Source organism: Micropterus salmoides, unplaced genomic scaffold (genome assembly GCF_014851395.1).
Source record: "Micropterus salmoides isolate LMB-PRFRI ecotype aquatic unplaced genomic scaffold, ASM1485139v1 Ms_hic_scaffold_3, whole genome shotgun sequence".
NCBI lineage: Eukaryota > Metazoa > Chordata > Actinopteri > Centrarchiformes > Centrarchidae > Micropterus > Micropterus salmoides.
The window spans coordinates 8,045,045-8,064,745 of record NW_024042261.1 but is presented as its reverse complement, the minus strand read 5'-3'; the positions used below and the strand labels follow the sequence as shown (position 1 = coordinate 8,064,745).

Here is a 19,701-nt window from a genome sequence, read left to right as displayed (position 1 = left end):
TGACAGATGTTTCTTGTTGCCCAGGTGTTGCCTTTTAGGCTGACTGTCCAAACATTAAATAGCTCTGCATGACTAGTCTAAGTTTTCATCCTTGGTTCAAACCTATAAAGACTGCATTTCCTGTTAAAGAGGATAAACCAACATGAAGCCCAGAGAGCTGTCTATGGGAGAAAAGCAAGCCATTGTCAAGCTGAGAAAAGAAGGAAAATCGACCAGAGCCATTGGACAAACATTGGGCATAGCAAGCACAACAATTTGGAATGTCCTGAAAAATAAAGAAACTACTGGTGTACTGAGCAACAGACGTCCAACAGGTCGGCCAAGGAAAACTATAGCTGATGACAGAAATATCATGAGAGCTGTGAAGAAAACCTCCAAAACATCAGTAAGTGACATCAGCAACGACCTCCACAGTGCAGGGTGAAGGTATCACAATCCACTGTTGGAAGAAGACTCAGAGAGCAGAAACATAGAGGCCACATCACAAGATGCAAACCACTCATCAGCAGGAAGAATCGCAAGGCCAGATTTAAATTTGCCAAGAAGTACAGAGATGAGCCGCAAAAGTCCTGGAACACAATCTGATGGACTGATGAGACCAAGATTAATCTCTAGCAAAGTGATGGAAAGGCCAAAGTGTGGAGAAAGAAAGGAACTGCTTATGATCTGAAGCAAACAAGCTCATCTGTGAAGCCTGGTGGAGGTGATGTCATGGCTTGGGCGTGCATGGCTGCTCCTGGAACAGGCTTAGTAATATTTATTGATGATGTAACTGATGATGGTCGCAGCAGAATGAATTCAGAAGTGGACAGAAACATTTTGTCTGCCGGAGAAATGCATTGAAACTAATGGGGAGGCATTATCATGCAGCAGCACAAATGAAGAATGCAACAGTTTGGTGATGTCGATGGGTCGCAGGCTTGAGGCAGTTATTGCAAGCAAATATTAAATGTTATTTACTTAAAGATTATTTGTTCCATTACTTGCTCACCTAAGAATGCTGTGGTCTAATACAAACGGTGATATGTCCTGAGATGTTTAACACATCTAGATGTGAAAACCAAGAAATAAAAGCTGAAATTGTGACCTCTTGTCTCTTTATCATAAACCCAAATGTCTTCAGTGAACAACAAAAACAAAGGAATTCGCCCAGGCTGCAGGGCGGGACAGGTAAAAAAAATAAGACATAAATGAAAAATAAAGAAATCTGTGAACCTAAGTCATGCTGCGTGTGACGCGATATTATTCTTCTCACTTGCAGGCTGTGGACAGTTCACTCTGATATAAAAAATATCACACTTGGGCACTAAATTGGAATTCATTTCCAGCTTGCGCCTAGAATGACCACCAAGGAACAACAACTTAGTTGCCTGGATATGATTTCACCTATCAGTCAGTGTTCACGACATGGTGAATTTATGAATTAAAGTATGAAAGCTCTGTCACAAAACGATGTTGTTACGTATCCTCACACTTTTTAAAGTGTATATGCCGTATGCCTGCAGATCACGTAGACTACACCACTGGTCTAGACCAACCGAGGTTCTTAAGACTTAAAGGATTATATTCTGTGTGTTATTCATGAACCTGTGCCTTTTCAATGTGTCTACATGAGCAGAGCGGCCGTTCAGGCAGAACATGCAAAACCTAGTCTACCGTAGCATACACAATAGGAGTAAGGCACCTGCTGCAAGTCACGTACGCAACGAATGAGATCATGGCAAACTGTGGCCAAGAATGAGATCATGACACATTGTGAATGATGTTGACTGGTACTGCAAGGTACAGCTAGAAGCTAGGCTTTGTACTGCAAGAAACTAAGCTTTGTATGAGACATGGCATATTCATGTTTGATGTGTTGAATCATGTTATACGTTTATCCTTATTATTTATTTAAAAAAATACAATTGTAAGTGTTTAAGTTTTAATGGTGTCAAAATATCCCTGTATAACTTTTAAAAAATACGGTGAAGCTGAAGTTGAAACATATTGTTTTTCTTTTATTATTATTTATTTATTATTATTGTTAAAAATATAAAGAAGGATAACTTGTAACAATAATTATGCTGAATAACAGCTAAAAAGAAATTTCGATATTAGTGAAAGGGTTAAATTGGTAAAACAGTACGTAAAAAACGGCCACTAGATGGCAGCAGAGGATAAGAAATTCACCATTGGAAGGGAGTGGTCAGCGAACACTGTAGGTGGAGACCAAGTGTGACGCCCACCTGGAAGGTGGAGCTTAAGGTGAATATAAGGCGAGGTTCGCTGACCACCAGTTCAGTTCCATCCTCAGACCTGCAGGGATGTTACTCGGGTTTACTTGTCCTTTATTGGAAGAAACTGAACTCCAGTGAAGTTTTTGACCACGCAGCTTTTGACTAAAGAAGAAAGCTAATAGAGTCATTTTACTGAGTTTAATAAGTTGGTTAGGGTAGGGTCAAGGCCTTCCACTGGGCCGGCCTGTCCTTATTTCTGACCCAACACAACCACTGAGTAACACAGTGGCAAACAGCTTTAACACACTAGCAATTTATTTGTTCTGTATTTATCTCATCATTAGATTCAGTTGGCTTCAGTCAGTGTTCATAAACTGACTCACTCTTTAAACCACACCCTTCAAACTTGTTCTGGCATTTGGCATTAAAATCGAACATTTAATAGTCTTTCTACAGAATCCTATTTTATCTGACCACAATTTCATAACTTTGGAATTCTTATTGCTGGACTACAGGCCAAAACATAGGCAAAACGTATGTTACAATATGGTAACCCTATTTCTATAAGCTCAGGCGGAGCCCTCTACTGGACTCTGTATAAATAGCAGTGTCCCAACTTCCTCAGCATCTGACTGCCTCTTTGGCAGACGGTGTCGGAGTAGCAGGGCTTATCAGTAGAGGGCGTTGCCTGTGCTTATAGAACTAGGGGTACCATTCTGTAACCTTCGTTCTATCTCAAAGAGACTCCGCCCTCTACTGGACTCTATATGTACAGTGGATGGAGCCCGATGACTGTCTGCCCTAGCCACGACAAACCAAAGTCTCTAAAATATTGACAGCTTGCTCTTTTTATCTATTGCATTTAATCTGTATTTCTCTATCATCATGGATCATGTGGAGTGTCAGACTTCATCCAGCCAGAGGGAACTATCACGTGAACTCGTGATGGTTCCGTCTTGCAGGGCCACATATAGATCGGTCACATTCACACTCGCACCTAAGGACAATTTAGGGTCACCAATCAACCTAGTCCGCATGTCTTTGTACTGTGGGAAGCCAGAGCACCCGGAGAGAACCCACGCAGACACAGGGAGAACATGCAAACTCCACACAGAAAGGCCGGGTCAAACCGGGGTTTGAACTTGCGACTTTCTTGCTGTGAGGCCACAGTGTTACCGTGCCACCCCAAAATGGCTACATATGAGAATAAAATTATTATTATAATAATAATATTAAGACAAATATGCCTGATACTTTCACAGTCAACCCCAGAAATTCATGCTTGCAGCTATTAATGATTCAGCAGTAAGAATCACAGTCACAGGAAAAAAACCTGAGCTCCCCCGAAAGCTATGTATAGTTCACTCACTGATGTGGTTTTTTTGGAAAAAAACTATGAACTTGAAGCCGGATGTCAAAGCTAACCACCTGGGAATTGAGGTAAGTTAATGTTTCCTTTGCAACAAAAATGAGAACAAAGCTAACAATCGAATCATCTCTATTTTGGTTCGAGCAGATTGACCAAAATGCTAAATAAAATTATACTAATGAGTTAGAAAAGACTAAAATTATGGTTAATGACTAAAACTAGACTAAAATACTTTTGATTTTCTTTTGACTAAAGTCAGACTAACATACCCAGACTTTAAACCTGATTTTAAAAAATGGTATCCAGTGGACCAAATATGACAAAAACTAACGAGGACATTTGACACAGGACTAAGACTAAATTTTAAAATGGCTGACAAAATTAACACTACTGCACAGTATGAGGACAATATTCACTTGCAATAAATAAACAAATACTGAAGTGTGTATATTAGCTGCCTGGTTGTTTTTAAATTAATTATAGGATTAGAACTGAATATTTTAAATTCACCAAAATTTTTCGAGAGCAGCAACATTAATGTTTACAACAGCAACGTCACTATATAAAGTTAATATGTGACATCACAATACTGAGTGACATTCAGAAAGAATGAAGAACTCAGACATCAGTCAGCATCTTCTCACTGCCTGACTGTAACGTTACCTGGTAGAAGGAGGAGCGGCTGGTTTGTCTCAGATTTGACGCTCAACCTTTATAAGCACCTTGTTTCAGCACTAAGATGAGTCGCCACAGCAACTGTACCTGCTTTGTCTCATTGTAGCATGGGGCAGTTATGTCAGGGTCTCCCTCTGGATGTTCAGGGGTGATTCCAAGGGCAAGATCAATATAGTCATCAAGAGGTCGGCACACATGAACTTGAACACTGCCTGGCACAGGCTGTCCGTATGTATACCTGATTAGAGGGACGTTGAAAAAAAAACCATTGTACTGTTGAAAAGGAGTCATTCACTCAACAAAATGGATTTATTTAAGAGTGTAATGAGTGAAAGGTCTTTTACTTACTTTGCACATACTTCAGCTTTGATTTCTTCCTGATCAATACTTACTTCATCAGACGCATTTATTTTTACATCAAATTTCGGCAAAACTGGGGACAAAATATTATTATTATTCTTGCTTCATTACAAATGCATTGAAATAAAAAGTAAAAAAATACACCCTAGCTTACCATATTTCTCCACCTTGAATCTGTGATACACTTTATTTTTACCAATCGACACAATGACTTGGTAGGTTCCTTCACGGGCCTCAGAGTTCAGGGAGTAAGAAAGCTGCAGGATTTTACCATTCGACGTTTTGTTCAGCCACTGCCCAATCCTGTTGTTGTTAGGATCCTGTGCAATAAGGCAAATGGGAAGATAGAGAGAAAAATGCATGTACCAAACAGAAAAACACTGCTAACCATGCAGCTCATTGTTAATTTTTCTCCTTCAACAAGATGGCAGATGAAACTGGGCCATTCATTTGAATAGTCTAAAATTGTTAATCATCATGGTCACTTAAAGCACTGAAGCTGACAACTGATTTGAAACAACTCTTAAACAGATGCTGACCAATGCATTCTACTGACGCTGTGCCCTTTACTTTCTCGTTAGGCCTGTCAACAACGCTGATTGATGCGGCCTGTGACGGATCATCCTACATAAGACTGCAAACAAAACTGGCTGTTCTTAAATTGCGTGTTAGCTTGCTGCTCAACACACGGCTAGGTTTCAGTATTCAGTCAGCCTCGATGTGTGATGTTAATTGGTGTCTGTAACATCCAGTGATCAGTCTGCCTCGATGCATTACATTAAGCTACATTTTGCTCTGTTGGACACGAGTGTGTTAAGCCCTTTTTTGCTCCAAGCTATATACGGGAAACAGTCTGAGGTGTTTGGAAATCTTGCTGGAATAGAACCAGCATTAAAATCTGATAAAAATTGCAGGTAAACCTAACCAAACTGTTCCTCCTGCCCCACTGTATCCTATTCCTGTGACAGGAGAGCCGTTCGAGCAAGAAATCAACTGTCTTGGCGCCTACCTCACACTAAAAGCTATGAGCTACTAAATCAGTATCTGCTTACTGTCACGTGTTTCTCCTCCTTTCCCTGAGGATAACCCTCTCTGCAAAATAACTGCTAGTGCAGTCATGAAAGCATAAATGAAGTTCTTATCCACTTTCGGGATAATTCAAACAGACCAAGGCTCTAATTTTCAATCAGGCCTTTTAAAGAGTCTGAATGTGCATCATACGGTTTCTTCCGCATATCACCCCATAAGTCGATGCTCAGGAAATATTGTGTGGAATCTGAAAGACATTGGCATGAGGGGATAACCTTTGTGCTGTTATTAACAAAGAGTAGATACGCTACACTGTGGTCCGTTCTTCCACAAGTGCCGCCGTTGCAGGGAAGAAATTTGCATTAAGAATAAACAAACGTGGAGAAAAGTGAGGTTTACACAGAACTGGGTGACTGAACAGGACTAAGACCATGCAAGAAAAAACAAGGAGGTCATACCAAAGAGAGATGTCTGTTGTCAAGACGAGCCACACAACACTATTCCAGCAGTTGCAGCCATGATTTGTGTATCAGCTAACGTTCAATGATTTGCCCACAGACATTCAGCTTACTTTCTAGTTCGCAAAGTCAACGACGTTGACTGTAAAAATTCGTCGATTTGAAATTTCTTTGTTGACGCATCGTTACAGAGAGGCTGTTTCAGGGAGAGAGATAGCAATCTTCTTATTAAGAACATTTCTGGTTGGTCATTTCTAACTGCAATACACTACATGCTAGGGGCAGTATCTCTTCCACCGTCTGGCATTGACTGCTTGACTGTAAGACTACTCACGAAGAAGAAGCATTAATGTGAGCAGAAGAAAGCAGCGGTGAACACTAAATACACTTGAGAGGTTTTGAGGGGAGGAATTTAGAACTTGAATATTGGCAGTTTTATTAAAGTTGATGGCGAATCCAAAATGTGCTTAAACGTAAACGAGTTAGGAAGCTCCACAAAACCCCGTGAGGTTAGCGGTGCCAGCCAGCCGGTGCCAGTCACGCCGCAGAGCCCTCTGGTCCCAGTTACTCAGACCGCTGCAGCAGCAACAACAGAGCAGCAGCGACAGATGAAAGGCAGTGTTTCCAGGGTATATACAGGAATGAAGTGAAATTCAACATCTTTTAAAACCTTTTTTAAGACCTTTTCAATATATTTTAAGACTGCAGAACCACTTACAGCAGTAACCGGTCAGCCTCACACCTTTAAAAGGGGAATTGTGGAAGTTTTAGAAAGATTTTAAAAATATTTATAACATTTGCATTGCCTATATTTGATCAGGTTGTAATCTCGCCTAAAAATCGTGGCATTCACCAACTCTCTCAGTCGCCTATAACAGCCTGTATAGGCCTGTTTTCTATGTGAAGGACTGGTCAGATTTCCTGTGAAAATCCATTGTCTTACATCGCAAGATGTACATTACTGCAAAACATATGAAACACAGTGTGATTTTGTGTTGTAGTTGGTTCAAACTAGATAATTTTAGCTTGCCTGCAAACGCCAACCAGTTGATAACTGACATAGCTGTAATTTATAAATTTGTAAAGGGTATACTGTTAGTTGCAATCTGAAACCTTACAGTTGGAAGCCACTAAACATTATACAATGCAACTTTACCTTACATTTACTATAAATTGATTTTGAGACTGTAAAACTAAACACTCTGAAATTGAATGTGAGTAAATCAGCGGGGCCTGATAACATTACTGGCCATGTACTAAAAACCTGTGCCAATCAGCTAGTTGATGTTATTACTGACATTTTCAAAATCTCATCATCTCAGGAGAGGGTTCCCACCTGCTTCAAGACAGCCACCATCGTTCCTGGACCTAAAAAGTCTGCAGTGTCTAGTCTGAACAACTACCGCCCTGTGGCTCTCACCCCCATTCTGATTAAGAGCTTTGAGAAACTGGTTCTTCAGCATATACATAACAACATCCCAGTCAGCCTGGACCCTCACCAGTTTGCTTTCAGAACCAACAGATCCACAGAGGATGCCATCTCCACTGCCCTCCACTCAGCCCTCACACACCTTGAAAACAGCTCAGTATTCAACAAAATCTCCCCCATGAAACTGATCAGCAAAGGGTCAGGGTTTAAACACAACACTCTGCAATTGGATATTGGACTTCCTCAAAAATAGATCCCAGTCACTTCGGATTGGCGGACTCAATTCCTCCACTTTAGTGCTCAACATGGGAGCACCCCAGGGCTGTGTTCTCAGCCCCCTCCTGTTCACGCTGTACACCCAGATGAACAGTTTCAGGTTCCTGGGAATCAGCATCACAGAGAACCTGACGTGGTCATCTCACATCTCCACGCTGGTGAAGAAAGCTCAGAAACAACTTTATTTCTTGAGGAAGCTTAAGAAGGCCAAATCCCCCCACGCCAAGTTCTTGTCAGCTTTCACAGAGGAGCAATGGAAAACATCCTGACTGAAAACATCACAAACCTGATTAAACCTGCCCAGAAGATCATTGGTACCCATCTCCCGAGCATCAGGGATATATGCAGAGCCCAAAGGATACTAAAGGTCAGTACCCACCCAGCCACAGCTTGTTCACCCTGCTGCCTTCTGGGAAGAGATGTAGAACGTTCAGCTGCCGCACCACCAGACTGCAGAGCAGCTTTTTCCCACAAGCTGTCAGACTCTTAAACTCTAGTTCACCCTCAGCACTGCTCCAGTGAGTTTATTTCTGTTACCTTTTTTCATAATTGAATCTTTATTAATGTTTACTATCTACTATGTAGCATGGAGTTACGAAACTCAATTTAACTCAACTTTACTACAACTTGTATTGTGACAATAAAATCTACTTACCTACCTACCATAACACAATTATAATATTAATTCCAGTTAAATAGCCAGCTAGCCAATTGAATCTCTGCTTATATTTTCCCTGTTGTCTTCTGTCTTACCGATTCAGCTGCTGGCGGAGCTGTTGTCGCTCTTGTTTTTGATTAACAGGGCTGTTCAAGCGGCCACAGAGCTCGGTCCGCCCATGTTTTGAACAATTAGCACATTTCAGTAAATAATAAGCATCACATATTCAGCCAAGTCATTATATAAATAGTATTTAATATTTGAAAATGTATTGAAGGAAACCTGGAGGAGCCCATTCGAATAGGCTGATGGAGCTGATAACATTAATGTATAGAACATATCTATAATTTACAGGGGCTTAAGTTTGTCAGTAGAGTAGATGCTGGATCATCAGTCAGTATAAGCACAGCTGATCCACATCCAGCCTCACCCAGTACGAGCACAGCCAGAGATGTACAGCCAGCATCAGATACAAGCAGCTCAGACCCTAATGGAACAGTTTTTGCACCACCAAATGACCCAGCAGATTGGCCCCCAGTCTTATCAGGCTTCATGAGGAGTGAGTTAGTGCACAGAGGTCCATTCAAACCAGCACTGGATTTTTCTAGAAGAGGTTTCCATTCAGGCTTCTTACAGAAGGAGGAGTGTAGTGAGAGCTGGTGTCAGGTGTGACTGTGCAGCAGCTCTGTTTTTGCACTGTGAGCTGCAACCAGTTTGTGACAGAGTGGTAACGTCGCTGGTAGAGTTTTGCAATATAAACATCTGAAAACTGAAGCCAAATTTGCTCTGTTTGGGACTATGAGATGCACTTTATGAGAGGTGCTGAAATGAACGTGTTTGGAGTTTCGGTGAGATTGTGAATTGAGAAGTGTTTCAGTTAGTTTTGGTTTCCACCTTCTTGTCAATACATGCTCAAAGTCCAAAATGGGGTTCTGTGTCTGTGTCACGATTCCGTGGGTGAGCGTAGAGGAGACACTGGAGAGTAGACTGAAGGTGCACAGGGTTTAATCCAAGAAACACAAAAATGGCTTACATGCAGTTTGGGTGTAAGACGTCCAAACAGAGGAGCAGGTTACACAGAGACAGGCAGAACACTTAACATCAGCCGCAACATCAGTAGTGTATTCACACAACACACTACAATGACTGGACAGGGAATGAGCAGAAACACCAAACATTTATAAACAGGGACTAATGCATTACAACAACGCATTACAACAACGCAGGGCTCAGGGCTAACGAGGCAGGCAGAGGCAGAGAGACAGCAGCGGGGGGGAACAGAGAGACACTCACAGATGCAAAACACAAGACCATACATTAACTGGAACTCAAAGTATTTAGTGGACAAGCAAGCAGAATAATTACTGGGGGAACAGACACAAATAAAAAGATCACAAATAAACACCAACAAGGAACACAGACTGAACTCAGAGCAGACCTGGGTAAAACAACAACCTACATAGAAGTACACAGACCCGGAGTAACACTAAGACATGAAACCAAAACCCAGAGAAACCAAAATCAGAACAGAGTAAACAAGACAACAGGCAAGACAGAACCCCAAAATACAACAGACCAAAATAACAGATAAACTGACCAAAACTCAGAGTGCAAACTAGACATGGCTGACAGTGTGTCAGATGGTCTGAAGGAGATACTACCACAACAGCAGAGCAATAACGCAGGCACATCCTCCCCATATATAGGAAATATCCATTCATCCTCTTGTGACTCAATTTTCCTTATTGTGTTTCACTATAACTTACCCGTCTTGAGTGAATTTAAAAATACAGATTGCTTTTTGTAAGACCTATAGATTTGAATGTGTAGTACTTTTAATTTTGATTACTTAAGTATTTTGAAAAGCGGGTACTATTTTATTTTTCACATTTTTTTATGTAGTATCTGTACTTTTACCTAAGTATGAAAATTGAATACTTCTTCCACTACTGTCAATGAGAAGGGACTAGTAGGCGTTTACCATAAGCCAATGATTGAAGTCCACAAAAATAAAACAAGAACATTTTGTTAAAGAAATTGTCAAGACGGGACTTGGATCCTTGAACGATATCTACTTACCAAAGAGGGGACCTCCATATCCTGCTGTGCTGGCTGCTGTCCTGAATCTCTTTCAGCAAATGAATGTTTGTTTACCTTAAAGACTTTTTTTGTTTCTTTCAAAAATGGATAATTTAACTTTAATATTATCAATATTTAAACATTTCTCTGTGATACAAATATTACAAAAATATTCATGGCCATTTTAATAGATAATACAGTTTTACCTGTAATTCAAAGGGAACTTGGTTGCATGCACTAATATCAAGAACTGCAGTATTAGCAACAAAATGTACTTTATCCAGGTTTCTTATTTTGCTCTTTATAACTTACACAGATTTTGATTCACACATCAACTACACTCTGTTGTGGCTATCTGGACATCTTCAGGGCATTTACTTCAAACCAATTTATGGTTAGTGTGGTCAGATAAAATATAATGAAGTTTCCTTTTAGTAATAAGGATAATTATACATTCAAACTCCAGAATATATGACAAGAAATGAATAAATTTAGTAATACGAAAAAAATAATCTCAATTTATCAGTCTATGCTTTTGTGACAAAACATAAAGTTCTAAGGCAGTCATAAGTATTTAAAAATAAATAAATAAAATGAGGGAAAAGGGGGTGGGGGGGGTTACATTTAAAAGTGATTGCAGCGATTTGTCAGGACTATGTGCAGGCTAGTCAAGTTCTCCACACCAAACCATCGCCTATCCATGTCTTTATGTTCCTTGCGTTGTACACTGGTGCGCAGTCATGTTGGAACAGGAAGGGACCATCCCCAAACTGTTTCCACAAAGTTGGGAGCAATAAATTGTCCAAAGTGTCTTGTTATGCTGTTACACTAACAGTTCCTTTCACTGGAACTAAGGGGCCAAGCCCAACCCCTGAAAAACAACCCCCCTCCACCAAACTTTACACTATACTTTGAATCATGCAAAGCTGCTATACAGGCGTCACAGAGCTACAATAAAGGACTATAAAAGCAGTATAATAGGTCTCCTTTAAACACATCCTCTTCATTAAGTAATAACCTATTGCTGCATTTGTGGAAAACCACAGTCTAATTACTATAAACTTACATACACTGCCACAGAAGGCACCTCTCTACGGGTAGGAATTTAAATGCTTAAATCAGTTTCTTTCCATATTAACATATTAAATTGAACAGCTCTCTTTGTGTGTGTCTGTCTCAAACACAGATACGCGCTGCTGCTGCGGCTGTGCTGCGTACGCCCCGCCACAGCAATCTAAAGTACCATCATGTGATGAATTTTAGAGTCGGACTGTGTCACCTGGACTTTTGTATTTGCAAAGAACAGAAGTCAAAGAAAAAGTTGTAAGAATCATGGCTAGTGCTGTCATTATCAAAATCCTGAAACATTACTACAAACAGCTGAGTGCAGGAGGTGTCCACAGTGCTGAAATGACGCAGACGTTCGGCATTTTCAGTACAATAACCTCCCGAATCACGGCAACCACATTTCTCTTCAACAGAGAGGCAAGACATTATGGTGAATAAAAACAACACCATGTCCCGAAAACAGGCCAGCTAACAGTTTAACACCCACAAGCACATCCACACAATTAAACAGAAGCACGGCTTGTACTTGTGCTATTTGAAAGGCATACACCTTTTACAGCCTTGCACTGAGCAAAATCTGTGACATTGTTCTTAGTAAAAAATCTAAAACAGTTTCTTTTAGGAGCTTTGCGAGGCTTGTTTTCTCTCCTGTCTTTTCTTGAAACAACTTTTTTGTTTGAATGGCCTGACTGCTAGCTTGCACTTGTGCTCTGCTAGTCTACTTGTCAGATTTTGCGTTTCACCCAGTTTCACCTAGTTTTTGTCATCTTGTCACATGATCAAATAGAAACTTAAGATTGGGCAGCCATTCACAAAATAGCCAGCAATCACCATTGCATCTGTAAGCTATGTGACACTAATCCTAAAGAAAATAAGACCATATTCATTCTGTGGAATAAATTTTTTTTTATACTTCACCGTACACTTGCTACTGCTTGCTACAGACCTTTGTGGGTAAAACTACTGACTGACACCACGGCAAAGGGGGAAATGCACATTTGATAGGTATATATCTACCACTTGATGTAACTGGTAGCATACTGGTGAGCTAAGTGTCTACTATTTCTGATGAGATTAGATACATTTTTACCATGTTACTGACAAAGTCCAGCTCTTAACCGGGCAGGCCCCTGCTCCCGTCTATACCTACAGTGTATGATTTATCTTTCTCTCATTATTTTACATCATAAGAACCTGGCATTTTAACAAGGGTGTGTAGACTTTTTCTATTCCCTGTACTACGCCCATGGTCCTGTCTGTTGCCCTTCATTGGTTTCACCTGATTGCCTGTGTCTGTGTTATGTCTCACTACATCATGTCTTCCATCTGGTCTTGGTCCCACCCTGCTCGTTACCTGGTGTTCAAATGTTTGCTTGTCCTGTTCAGTCTCTGTCGGGTCATTGTAGTTTGTCATGCGCTGTCTTGTGTGATTTCCGCTACCTGTTCGTCTCACCCGCTTGTTCTTGTGGTTTGGGATTTTTCTTTTGGTTTACCTGTTTTTGATGGATCACTTTGTTTCGTTTGGACTCTGTTCTCCATGGCTGCAACATAGTCTGTGTTCCTCAGGTTGTTCCTGAGTTAAATAACTATCATCAGCTGCATCAGCCTGCTCCTGTGTCCTGCATTTTTGTCCTCTGCTTATCCTAGGTTTTTGTTGAGATAAGGACTCATTCATAGGTGATTGAACTTTGGGCTTTGTATTGAGCACTGACTGTACAATACACTGCGGTGAACTTTGATATTATATGATATATGTCATGACTTAACTCTCAAATGACCTTTTCTGTTAAATTATTATAATGTAGTACTTCTCCTCCACTGCTCATCAAGCAAACTATTTTATTCTGTCCCTTTCTAATTTGCTTCCTTCTTATAATAATATTGAGCCCTTTTGTGCATGTAAACCTAAATATATTTAACATTGACAATTACATAAAATTATAAATGGGCTGAATTTTATTCCTTCATTTAGCGCAAACGTTGTGGCAGAAAAAAATTCTAAGTGACAGAAAAATACTTGCCTGCCACAGTGGCAGGCAGTGAATTATAGGTTTCCCTCAATACATCCATAAAAACTATTTCCATCATAAATTGGTGCTGAAGAATTCACCAGAATTCAGGGAATTAACAGTTTAATGCTCAAATTTTTCATATATTGAAGATTTCTTAAAAATAACAACAAATATCCTATCTCGTCACACCCCTAAAAAGTTTTCACATCAGAAAAAATATTGTGTGGACATTGTCTTACCTCAATTTCGATGGTATTGTACTGCAGAGAGAGAGGGAGAAAGAGAGATTTGTCGCTTTATATTGGAAGTTACTGTATATTGTTGTCATCACACAGTATCATAATGAGTCTGGGTTAGACATTTTTTTCTTTATAGAAATTAACAACGATGATGATGGACAGTCAATGCTCTGAAAATCAGTGTACTGGTACGTGTAAAACACATTAAGACAAAAAGGGCGCTTCCACTGAGGAAGGTCATTCTGACCGTTTCTTTGGATAAACAGACACTTCTATTTATTTTTCTAGGGTAGTTTCATTGTTATCACTTCAAAATGTATTTTCTGCAACAAATGTAAGAAAACGAGAAATTAGAGTTAGGGTTTAATAGATTTATTACAATTTGAGCAAAAAAAAACATAGCACTGGCAAGTTCTGTTAGAGGTCCCATTGACACAGATCTTCACCAGGATCTGATTGATTAGAGAGAACGCTCAAGAGCAGACCCGTATCAGTCAATTAATTATGTAATTTGTGTTCATTTTCACTAGAGGGCTTTTCCCACTGCAACAAGCCTGGGGCTAGCTGGACCTGCTCTGGAGCAGGGTTATCCCAGAGAAAAAATGGGGTATCACTCTGTGTGAGTTGTTGGGACTAGAGAAACACTGAAGTCCTCTCTGATTGTACATTGGTTTTACACAGAAAGCAACAGCCACATTTTATTTCTGACTCCCATCAAGTTACTCCTTTTGGCAACAACGGTGCTCAGGTATTAGAATCAGAATATGGCCAGATTGGCAACAATACTCATCTTTAAGATTGGCTTTGGACATCTCTAAATGAGATCCCAAAAAAAAGATAGTTTAAACACTCACCAGCTGACTGGCAGGTCTCAACTTGGTGTCCAGTGTAACGACTCTGAAATGTACTAAGAGGAATGCAAAGAGACTATTGAAGCTTTTACAGCTAATCTACAGGTTTAAACAGTATCATTACTATGAAACGAACAAAGATTAGTTATTGTAAGATGTGCAAGCAGGCAGGGGTTACGCAACAAACCAGAATAACTGAGAGCTTATGGGGAGATCGACATGTTGTTGGTGGTTACTTTTGCAAAATTAATCAGTGGAAAGTGTTCAACATTCATACAAGGTTACCTGTTTGTCCAGGGAGGTAGATCGGTTTATCTGTTTGGACGAATGTCATTGGTTGATAGACTTTGATCATGACTTTCCTGACTTCTTTTGAGTAAAAATTGTCTCCTCGTAGCTCTACCTCCAGCTTCTGCACCACTTGATTCGGCACTAAGGGAACCTGAAACAGAAAGATCTTTTATTAAGGTAACATAAGGAGAGCGTTAGTTAAAACAGTTAAAAAGAATGTTGCAAAAATGACTGAAAGTCCATCTCGAGAGGCCACCTGAAATTGAACACAGGAATGAAACTCTGCCTTGGTTGTCTTCCGGAGGAGGGTTGTATTCTGCTCTTGGGACATCAAAGTGACGGTCATGTCCAGAGTCTCGTTGGGCTGCAAGAGACTCGCACAGAGTTTGGTCTCAGCTCCAGCTTCAAGAACTGCAGGAATGGCCACCAAGTACTGCCTGCAGACACAGACACACAAACAGTAGATACTTTACTGGATCTCATATGGAGAAACTCCAACCCAGAAGATTATGCAGCAAAAAAATCCAAGATGCATGTAAACTGGTTAAAACTAAATTACACCAAAAAAAACACTATATTGTAGTTTTTGGGACAGTACAGGTAAACTTACGGTCCTGCCACTACTTGACCCACACACATCCAGCTCAGGACACAAAGCGTCCATGTCCACATCTGAATCCCAGGAAGACCCATGACTGACTGACATGAGCCTCAGAGTCAACATCTGTTAAATAGCCTCTGACCCCATCCACCCCCGCTTTATACACACACACACAATGAGTCAGCAGTTGAGTTCTGCACCATTGCTCTTTACCCAGCGTGCGGTGTTTGATTTTGTCATGCAAACAGCTCTTAAAAAGATTACTAATGGCCAAAGTAAACAACCTTACTGCGCTTCTGGTACTTTAACCCACTGAATCGTCTGCAGTTACCAACCAACAGAAATCAGCTGTCACTAGAAGCCAACAAAACTGAAACCACTTATAGTATGAAGAAATGATGAAGAGAACGATACTTTTGTTCTTGTGCTTTCAAAGCTGATAGGTGTTTTTAACAGCTAATTCAGAGTGACTCATCAGCAGAGTTTAAGAAGTACTTTTGCGAGGAGAACAACAAACGCGTGTTTGTACATTTTCAGCTGAGGACTGCGGCTTATTTTAGCTAGCTTTAAGTCAACAATCAATCATGGTTTCAGTTTAATGCTAAAGTTGCTGTTACTGTCACCTTGTCTGTGGTCCGCTGGTAGAACACCGGGTGCTTTCTGATCAAGTGTCGTTGTGCTGTTGCGGTAACGTTAGGCGACATAAGTTTCATTTTACGGTGGACGGACTGTAACATTACAGAGTTGTTGTTTTCTTTTAGCTTGAAGTAATCCCATACTTTGGACACTTTCTTCTTTGTCCCTTGCTATTTTCTCTCTTTTCCTACACTTTGCAAACAGCTGCATCATAATCACGTCGTTTTCACACAGGTAAGCGCGACGTGCGACAGTATTAAATGGGTTTTTGAGATGTGTGTAAATAAGGATGTGTGTGTGTATATAAGGATGCGTGGCCCAAAGGCTGGAGGGAGGGTTTGTCTACGGTTTGAAAAGGCTGGGGTGCAGATATAGCTTTTAAACTCTGGAGGGATAATTGGGTCAGAAATCAAACAAAGTCTAAAACTAAAAGTCTAAATCGAAAATGCATTTGGTAATTAGGATTGGGCTTTTATTATTTAGATTTGGGCATTTAGGACTGGGCATTTGGTATTAAGGATTAGGTATTTGGCCATTTAGAATGTGGCATTTGAGCATTTAGGACTGGGCATTTGGTATTAAGGATTAGGTATTTGGCCATTTAGGATTGGGCCTTTGAGCATTTAGGATTGGGCCTTTGAGCATTTAGGATTGGGCATTTAGTTTTGGGCATTGGGCAAACGAGGAAGCGTGGCCCAAAGGCTGGTAGGAGGGTGTGAAACGGCTGAGGTGCAGAGGCACTTTATGGACTGCAAGTGAAGCTCTGACTGCCAGTCCACTGCAATGGAACCAAGCAGAGCCAGTGAGCCGGGCTGGAGGGAGGACTATAATTTATGATGCCATAACTAAAAGCATACATTTCTGTCCATGTGCCCCCATATTACCACTACTTAAAAATTTTGAGGTGATCGGTTTCCACAAATATTTTGAGTATTCAGAACTGTTTGGGTTTACAGTGTAGGAATCATATCATACCATAATGTAGGAATGTTATTTCTTTACATTATCACAGTATTTAACAAATAGGCAGCATATGAAATCCTGAGTAATCAATCAGAAAATTTGTATATTTTATTAAGTCATTACACAGCCTTGTTATACTGTCACGTCTGACAGGCCACCGTGCACCAAACAAAACTAGCCGACAAATTGTGCAGTTTGGCATGATACTCATCAAGTAGGCTATTTGATTTCTCCCACTCTCGTTGTCGTCAGTACTAAGATAACTCGAAAATACGGAACAAACCGCGTCCCACATTGATTCAAAATGGGACGCGCTATTTAGTTCTCAAATACGGGACAATTCTGTATTTTAAGGAATGGGTGGCAACCCCCAGCCGTCGCCACAGTTACACTGTCTTAATGAGAGCTCAACACTACGGAAAAAAACCCTTATAACTAATACTTCCTTAACCAAAAAACTGTCACAACAGCACCGCTGCTCCTGGTGTTACTAACAAAAGAAATTCTCAGTGTGTGTTCAGTAATCAACCAGTGCCTTACGTGCACCTCCGTCAAAATGTAACCACACATCGAGTCGACGCGGACCGTAAGCTCTGTGATTAGTAGGCTGGGTAGCCTCGGTTAGAAACTTGGTAGCCTATGACGTTACAAGTCGCGGTGGAAATTTTACAAGCACGGACCAGGTAAAGCAGCAGCAGTGAACACACAGGGTGCAGATGTTGGTTTTGGTTGTTTGATGCGTCATTACAAGCCCACAAGCGGCCTACCTGGAGACTGGAAAGGCTATATACAAATATATTCGTATATAAGTACGAAGCATTTACATTTACAGAGAGAGGCGGGGCAAGCCGGAGCGTTTAACTCAGGTGTAAGCCTCTTGTGTGCGGGGAGAAGAGAATTCCGAGGAATGATCGTGGTGATTAAAATCTGCTTTCACATGTGGGGTGGAAAAAAATAAAAAAATTGACTGGGGGCAGGGTTTAACAATCATGATGCCTGCTCGACCATCTGTCAGCCATCAGCTAAACCAGAAGTTAGCCTGCTCGGCCGGCAAGTCAACACAGTGGATGCTGTACCTCTACTGCCGACTAGCGTTTGGGGGTGTAATCGCAGATTGACAGACACATGAACGCAAAAGTATAAATGCCTGGCTACGTGTGGCACTGCTAATTCTGTTATTATAAAACGCCGTTTTGGCAGCACTGATGCTTGTTGAGAAGGAGGATAGGAGCAATTGGTAGCCCTTAAAATCGGCGGAGTCTTTTCTTTCAGCAGCTCTGAGATCAGTACGGAGCCCACGGATGGTATCAGTTGACACTGTGCACTGACTGGATTTGAGTTACATTACTACAACAACCAAATAGCGTTGGTCCGATAGACGATGTCATCGTCCATCGGTGATGGCTGACAGATGGTCAATGGTTGAGCAGGCATTGTGATTCTTAAACATTAGACATTATTTTAAATATGCTCTTAAATATGCCTCTCTCTGTCTCCCCCCTCACCCATCTAATCCACTTTCTCCATCAGCAGTACGTTTTATAAAGTCGCAGACACAGAACTCGTTTTTTCCATATTTTCTTGTGGGTTGTTAATGAAACAGCCTATCAAACAACGGAAACCAACATCTGCCCCCTGTGTGTGACTGATTATCTAAATGTTTGCATTTGTCTAGCTCACAACCATCTGGCACAAGCGCACCAGTTAAAGTTCTCCTGCATAACTGCGCACAGAGCTTGGGTGACCGCTCACTTGCCACCCCAGTCTGGATTAGTAACCACATTAGTCGATCAAGGCACGTACCAGTAGATTTTCAACTGCATTTTTTTTGTCAATGTCAGTAGGCTACTATTTAGTTTAATGGCCCAATTGTCCAGCGACCCGAAAAATGCATCTCTGTCTCTACCTCACCTGTCGTACAGTGCTCACAGACTCTGTATTCTATTGGTAACCAGGACTTTTTATGTCTCCCTTTTTCAATTGCAAGGGTGTGGTCACTGAGTCTTTCCTTTGTAAGAAGCGGCCTCTGCCTGCTATCTCTGACAGTACAGAGATATCCAGCCATTTCATAATCTGTGTTTAGGGCCAGGGTCTCTTCTTCCCAATGTTCCAAATGAGTATTTTTGCTTTGAGTGATCATTTTGTTTACTCTAATTGGTGTTTGTAAAGCATTGCTAGCTTGAGAAAGGTGTGTGTGTGTGTGAGACATGTTACAGGATTTGTTAGTCTCAGGACTAGTTGGCATAAGGGTCTCTCTCTCTCTTATGTTACTTATCTCTGTGGATCGCAACAATTATTTCTCCGAAATTGCTTATGTGTAAATTAGGAGTGCAACAAATAATCAACGTCGACAAAAAACGATAATTAAATTCATCGCCAGCGAAATTCTGGACGGTCCTGTTCACTTTCTAGATGAGCCCTAACTTTACGCATTGGTCATGGCAACGTTTTGCTGCCGAGTGCACAAGATAAGACGACACCAGACAAT

The 19,701-nt window shown here is 40.8% G+C and overlaps 1 protein-coding gene across 3 annotated transcripts in view; it reads right to left on the bottom strand.

Annotated features, from left to right (window-relative positions):
• The window catches only part of LOC119882651 (alpha-2-macroglobulin-like), a 51,700-nt gene extending 35,918 nt beyond the window's left edge, over nucleotides 1–15,782 (bottom strand). For all 3 annotated transcript variants that reach the window (XM_038692796.1, XM_038692797.1, XM_038692798.1), the window contains exons 1-8: nucleotides 15,624–15,782; nucleotides 15,270–15,450; nucleotides 15,008–15,164; nucleotides 14,726–14,778; nucleotides 13,872–13,892; nucleotides 4,778–4,943; nucleotides 4,612–4,696; nucleotides 4,351–4,501 (exon numbers count right to left, since the gene is read on the bottom strand). In XM_038692796.1, the coding sequence (XP_038548724.1) occupies nucleotides 4,351–4,501; nucleotides 4,612–4,696; nucleotides 4,778–4,943; nucleotides 13,872–13,892; nucleotides 14,726–14,778; nucleotides 15,008–15,164; nucleotides 15,270–15,450; nucleotides 15,624–15,706 (897 nt within the window). In that variant the 5' untranslated portion in view covers nucleotides 15,707–15,782. The remainder of the gene's footprint in view (nucleotides 1–4,350; nucleotides 4,502–4,611; nucleotides 4,697–4,777; nucleotides 4,944–13,871; nucleotides 13,893–14,725; nucleotides 14,779–15,007; nucleotides 15,165–15,269; nucleotides 15,451–15,623) is intronic.
• Nucleotides 15,783–19,701: the final 3,919 nt, after the last annotated feature.